This window comes from Triplophysa rosa, linkage group LG10 (assembly GCF_024868665.1).
Source record: "Triplophysa rosa linkage group LG10, Trosa_1v2, whole genome shotgun sequence".
Taxonomy (NCBI): domain Eukaryota; kingdom Metazoa; phylum Chordata; class Actinopteri; order Cypriniformes; family Nemacheilidae; genus Triplophysa; species Triplophysa rosa.
The window spans coordinates 17,953,034-17,960,191 of NC_079899.1; the positions used below are offsets into that span (position 1 = coordinate 17,953,034).

A 7,158-nucleotide genomic window follows, 5' to 3' on the forward strand; every position below is an offset into this window, starting at 1 on the left:
GATTGAACGATCTGCTCTAAAACTAGAAAAATGACCTGCGCGTCACTGATTGAGCGCTAATCGGATGCGCATCACGTATTGCGCGCGCAGCTGTAAACTCGGACCAGGCACTCTGAAAAGTTAATGGATAAAAGGCGCACGGCATGGTGGTGGGCGAAACCAACAGCACCGGTGTCGCGCAAAGCTACGGAGACACCATGAAGACCCTGATGGCAGAGGAGCGCGCAAGAGAGACAGTTGCAAGTTTGGAAACCTCCAACGGCATGATGTTCTCCGAAGCCTTTGTCCCTCGGCTATTCAAAATCGCGCATGAGTCTGGAGAGGTGGCGGTGGCCGCCGGTTTCGGGTCTATAGACATGAAGCCTTCCAGCTTCCCGGTACTTTTGGAGATGATGGAGATGACAAACGGCACGCGTTGCGCAGAGCATATCCTAAGCTATGGAGAAGTGGAGAAAATACTGATCGGCGGTGTACTGACTATGCTCACTCTCATCACCATCTGTGGGAACCTGTTGGTGGTCATCTCCGTGTGCTTCGTGAAAAAACTACGACAGCCCTCCAACTATCTCATCGTGTCCCTCGCGCTCGCGGACCTGTCCATTGCGCTCGCGGTGATGCCGTTCGTCAGCATCACCGACCTGATCGGTGGCAGGTGGATTTTTGGCAAGTTCTTCTGTAACGTTTTCATTGCCATGGACGTCATGTGTTGTACAGCGTCCATCATGACCCTTTGCGTTATTAGTATTGACCGGTAAGTTTAGTTTTCGTAACAGTAGGTTGGTTATTGTTTATCATAATGAAGTGCTTTGGTTATTTAAACTCCTGAGTGTCTGAAATTGACTTTTCGTTTTTTAAATGAATAATTTGAGGTGACCTGCAGATTTAAAATAACATTATAATTTAGTGAGACTGAAAAACAATATAAAGCATTATTATTTCAAGTTTGAAATAATCTAAAATCATGACCATAACCACATCATATTTCATGTGTTTTCATTCTATCACAGGTACCTGGGCATCACCAGACCCTTAACATACCCAGTAAGGCAAAATGGGTGGTGTATGGCCAAAATGGTGCTCTCTGTGTGGTTGCTGTCTGCCTCAATCACCCTGCCTCCGCTCTTTGGATGGGCGCAAAATGTGAATGATGACCGTGTTTGTCTGATTAGCCAGGACTTTGGCTACACCATTTACTCTACAGCTGTTGCTTTCTACATCCCCATGACCGTCATGCTAGTCATGTACTACCGCATCTACCGTGCCGCCAAGCTCAGCGCCGCCAAACACACCATCACTGGCTTTCCTCGTGCCATAGAGGAGGAGGCAGTGGAAGGTGGTGATGGGACGGAAGAACCCGTGGGTGTGGATTGCGTAACCGTTGCAATCAAGCTTCAGAGGGAGGTGGAAGAGTGCACGCGGCTACCGCACCTCCTGCGAGGTGTGAGCAGGAGGAGCTCAGATCGGAGGAGCATCTCCATATTCAAACGGGAACAGAAGGCGGCGGCCACCCTTGGAGTGGTGGTAGGAGCGTTTACTGTCTGCTGGCTACCGTTTTTTCTTCTTTCCACAGCCCGGCCCTTCATATGTGGGACAGAGTGTAGTTGTGTGCCCTTGTGGGTGGAGAGAACTCTGCTTTGGTTGGGTTATGCCAATTCACTCATCAATCCCTTCATCTACGCTTTCTTTAACCGGGACCTGCGCACCACCTACCGAAGCCTGCTTAGCTGCCGTTACCGCAATATAAACCGCAGGCTGTCAGCCGCCGGCATGCATGAGGCCTTACGGCTGGTGGAAAGACCGGAGATGGTTGTGATGAGAGTTTGAAGGTTTGGATTTGCTAAAGGAGGACTCGAGAGCTCATGATCCTAACTGGTCAGGTTAAAGATTGTGTGGAAGGTGTTGCTGCAAGCACTGTATGTGTGGTATCTGAAAAGTGTGCAGAATGAATAACAGAGGTCATATTAAATAGAGATGTGCATTATGGTCACTTTATGGACACACCATCTGTTGGTCACTCAGTGCAGCAAGACACATCATTCATGGGATTTTACTCAGATTTAAGAGAGCTTTGCATTCAAGATACGCAGATCAATACACTGTTATGGAGAAATCTCTTTAGGACAAGAAGCTTAAGCAAAGACTTACAACTGAAGTGTTGAGAGCCTACTATTTCTACTATTAGAACTATTTCAACTTAGTTTCAACTTTTAAAGTATTTGTTGAGCCGCAAGAAACTCGTTTGTCAACTGTCAGCACCTGCTAACTCAGTAAGTGTAATCCATCTGTGTCTTTGTCCTCAGACTCTTTCCCAATGACAACTAAGGACAAATCCTTTCAGCTTTCCGCAATCTGCACACGCTCACCCCCTACCAAATGCGTCTGTGACCACTGATTGTTTTATGCTTTGATGCACAGCGCATTAAAGCACAGATCTCATGTCAGCTAAGCTTCTTTCTGCTTCTGTGGTTAAGCCTGAGGGGACAGGTGGTAATCTGATCCCCGATCAGTAATTAAAGCTAAACCAATGGGATTCTAAAAATATGGACTCTGGTGTGGGCAGCTATTTATTGTTTTATTCTGCAAGGATTGTACGTGAAAGCTTGTCATCACAGTTTGTTTTAAAAAATGTGTCACGTTGGCAACAGAAGATATGGGAAATACTCTGATCAGAAAAAAAAGATTATGTTCAGATTCCTTCTTATTATGTTGTCTCATAAATGACCTGTGTATAAAAATATCAGCAAATTTGTAAAAACAACATGTACATGAAGCAAGCTTATGTGTAGCTGTGTAAATATTTCAAAAGAGGATGCGCCGTAATGTACAGTACAGACCATCTCTAATGTCTTTTCATTGTTGAATTTGTTTTAATGTTATTTGTTGTACACATTTCCCATGCAAATTGGAATAAAGAAATGATTTAAAAAAACTGATTTCCTCCGTTTGCATGTCTATCCTTTTAAATGATCTTAAAAATAAAATAGATTGTTATTCAATGAAATAGACTATTATTAAAAAGGTGTTTTCAAGGATAAAAGATCTGAAAAGAGTTTAATCTTTAAAGTCATGTCATCGTTGCCTAGATACTGCTACCTTGCGTGCTAACATTAGCATCCTAAAAATATAATTATATTATATTTTATGTAAGTCTATACTCTTAAAAGATTGGCACCTGACATATTAAACGTCTATAGAATGATCTTGAAAAAAACCAGCATCACCTAGTCCTATTAATCGAATCTATGAATGACCAAGAATGAACAGTAATAAAAATCAATTGGTCAAAAAGGGAGGGACACTTGAACTGCACAATACTAAATACTGTATATCAGAGCTCAGGGATGGAAAGAGAAAGTAAGAAGACAAGTTAATTTAGGGTAAAGTGCTTCTTTTTAGAGCTGTAATCAGGCCTTAAAAGTTAGGCCCGACGGGGCCCGAGCCCGACAAGTACATTTTGATTGACAGCTTTTTAAAAGCCCGAACCCGTTTACAGCCCGACATTAGGCTATTCAAATGTGCACACGCACACAGCTTTTGTCAATTTATACATGTTTTAACATCATTTATTAATGACTAACGTAGGCTATAGGCCACTTGGAAGTTGGAACAAAGAAATAAAATAAGTCCTCTGTAACATCGTAACATCTCACATATCCCACTGGCTCATTATTCTCATTATGCACATGGTCAAAACTTTTCCACACCTCAGACTTTGCTTTAGTTGCTGGTGCAATCAAAACATAATCGCCAGAGGCAAGCCTCCGTTTCACCTCCTCAGCATCCATTTTCCCATCTTTCTCGCACTAATCGGAACGCATCACATGACCGCTCATTTACCGCGCAAGCCCGAGCCCGTGTAAAATTATAGAAATTAAGCCCAAACCCGACCGAACCTGTCGGGTCACGTCGGGTTCGGGCAAAGATCTTCAGCTCTACTTCTTTTCACTTAAAATCACTAAGAATCTAATTAGTTGCTCATTCCCTGAGACCCTACTGGGAATTCTATTTTAGGGGTCCGGCGTCTCTACCTGTGACAGCTACCTGCTGCAGGTGACAAAGATTCATTCTAAGAGAGGCTGAATTGCTGATAATAACAATGACGTGGTCCTGATTTCACGACTGTGTTTTTCACTTCATGAGCTACACGAATTCTGCTCTGTGACTCCCTGCTACTGCATAGAAATCAGTTTTTTGCCCACTGTGCTGAAGAAATAAAACAATGTTACAAAGATTGACACCACTTTGGTAGATGGACTGGAGGACTGCAAAATTATAGGTCAGTATAATTCCCTTACATTTCACCCCACTGAGAAAATTCTTTGAACCATAGTCAAAGTGGGCTGTAATCACCTGTGTGGAAAGGTAAAGGGGACAAACACAAAATTCAAAGAAAAACAATATTAAAACAAATGTCTGACTTTGTATTTTCTCCATGTTTATTTTCATCCAATACTTTCTTCATGACACTGACAGTGAAGTATGGTACTGAATCAAGATTACAGATCATCTCCATATTATTTATTCACCTCCCTTCATAGCTAACAAAAATTAAATTACGTTTTTTTATGTGGATAAATTTGGAACCTGAAGATACCAAAGAGCACATTAGATTTATCGAAATTATTTTACTGAATCCACTTAAAAATATTTTCTGTGAAGCTCATTTGGGTTCTCATCACTCCATTTTACACGGCACAATAAATACTAATCAGAATAATGCCATTTTCCTCTTTTCTTCCTGTAGAGATTTTAAGCAGATCCTTAGACAACTCACATGATGTCCATGCAAATAAAATAATTAAGTCAGGGTTCCATTTACATATGAAGTAGTTCAGAAGTCTATTAGTCACACAAACTGCTCAGACTACCTACCGAGAGAACGCGAAGGAGATGAGAGAGTGAGAAACCGAGAATAACAACAAGAGGCTTCATCTGTGAGCCTTGTGCGCACTTAAGACTGATTAGCTCATACTTGTGTTGGACTGCTTTAAAAAACTAATAAATATTCGAGCTGCCTTATCTTACAACAACAGTAATCAAAGGCTCAATCAAGGTTACCATTTGCATTATATAAAAATCAGTGGAATTCACAAAACAAATGAATAATATCTTCTGAGAAGGAAGGACTTGGTTCTATCCAAAATGTGACATTCGCTACTCATTGGTGCCCTATGGAAATACAGTATGTCATTCACAGAATCTGCACCCACAAATCCACTCAGATCTGTCTCATTCTGTCCGTCTGTCACTCTTGATTTTTTCAGCAGGGTGGACAGCTGCTCAGTGTGTAACCGAAGGGCTTCCTCGCAGCACTGATTATGTGATAACCTAAAGATTCGTTCATTGTCTGTGAGGGTAATAATTATTATAATGGTTAATATAATTATGTCTGTATAGTAGGGAATGTTCTTGTGTGATCCCGTTTACATCTGGCTTGTAGCAGCAACACCTGCTGCTACAAGATCAGCAGATTCTGTAGCCATCTTTAAGAATCGTCTGAAAGCACATCTCTTCCGTCAACACCTGACTGATCAGTTCTGACTTCTATCTCTTTTCTACTCTTTCAAAAAAAAAAAAAAACTTAGCTCTGATATGCAAAGGGTCTTTTAAGGCCTCACTGGTACCTATTATTTCATAAATGCTATGAAGTGTTTTCCATTAAATTGCAGCATTGGACACTTAAAGCAAAACTTGATGTCCTGATTTTGCCTATAAGGCCACCCTTACAAAAAAGAAAATACATATTTTTATATACATTAACTTTAAATATATGAAATAATTATATATATATATTAAAATATATCAAAAAATATATTTTCAATATATATATAGTATTAAAGAGATAATTTGCAAAAACAGATATTTTTAAAAATCATGTTTTTATTGTGCATTCCAAAAAATATCAATCAAACTTGCAGTTGGGTTGTTTTGATTAAGTAGTACCTAATAAAATAACTAATAATAACTAACTAAAATAACTAATAAAACATAACACAATAAATAACATGATTTTAGAATGATCTAAAATATAACATCATTTTAGAATTATCCTTAATATTTTAGGAGTTATCTGTTTCTGCAAATTGACTCTTATATATACAGTATATGTATTGCATGAATGTATTGCAATAATTTATTATATTTAAAAAAAGCACTTAGTTCCAAAATACAGAAATGTATAATTTATTACAGTATATTGCGTTATATTTTCCAGTATATTCCCATATATATTGTTTTGTAAATGCACACATGGAATATTTAGTTTTTTATAATAATGTTTAAAGAATACATTTATATAAACATGACTGATGCTATTTTAAAATAAAGCTTGTGAACATGTTATGCGTCAACAACGCATTTATGTTTGTTTCCACGTTTTTAGAGGATATCAGACTGTACAAGATGTACAAGGCACCTGAGGCCTATATGGAAACGGGAGGCTGCCCAACGCATGCTGACATCTTCGCAGCCACATGATCTTCGTGCTCATCAGGTAGAACAGTGTTTACAGCAAACGCTATACACATATGGCATGTCAGTGTCTGGGAGCGCTGGGAGTATTGAAGCCTCTGTGGTCAATTCCCCTCTGCAACACTGATTACAGATGGCTGTGCTCTCCACAGTCATCCCATAATCTCACAGTAGGGACACTGGAAGGGCACACATCCACAGAAAAACATACTGTACAGACAACCTCACAAGCATCAGAAACATGACCTTATCAAATACATGTGAAGCAGGATATCTGAGGTGAGACAGGAATGCTGTTACAGTATGTACATTGATTGGACCCAAGAAGAATCAAGATTGAGGTTTATGTATTGTTTACTATCATTAAATCATGTCATTCTTAAAGGTGTCAATAATATAATATTTTTGGAGAAACATGAAGGTGAATAAATGATAAAAGAGGTTTCAAAGGTTTATGAAAGAACAGTATGTTAACAATAAAAGTACTCAAACTCAAGTCTTTCACTTGGTGTATGGTTAAGGGAGGATGTGAACAGAGGAGAACAACGACAGCTTCTATGGATATTCAGGTAAGAAGAGAAAGGAGATATATTAATATCTGATACTTGATGCTGGTATCATGTGAAAATGGGGTTATTTTTACAACAGAGATAGTATGTCATTTCTGAAAGGTCGTCTGAGATTACT

At 39.5% G+C, this 7,158-nt stretch overlaps 1 protein-coding gene across 1 annotated transcript; it reads left to right on the forward strand.

The window, feature by feature from the left end:
* The first annotated feature begins 103 nt into the window (after positions 1-103).
* On the forward strand, positions 104-2,924 carry htr7a (5-hydroxytryptamine (serotonin) receptor 7a). The gene is made up of 2 exons (XM_057344152.1): positions 104-751; positions 1,008-2,924. Exons 1-2 carry the CDS (start codon positions 144-146, stop codon positions 1,822-1,824), a joined length of 1,425 nt encoding a protein of 474 aa, XP_057200135.1. The 5' UTR covers positions 104-143; the 3' UTR covers positions 1,825-2,924.
* Positions 2,925-7,158: the final 4,234 nt, after the last annotated feature.

Bases quoted from the DNA above. Each gene is read 5' to 3' on its own strand.
- htr7a (XM_057344152.1), top strand. From the start codon at position 144: ATGGTGGTGGGCGAAACCAACAGCACCGGTGTCGCGCAAAGCTACGGA. The intron at 752-1,007 runs GTAAGTTTAGTT...ATTCTATCACAG, and splicing joins TGCGTTATTAGTATTGACCG to GTACCTGGGCATCACCAGAC.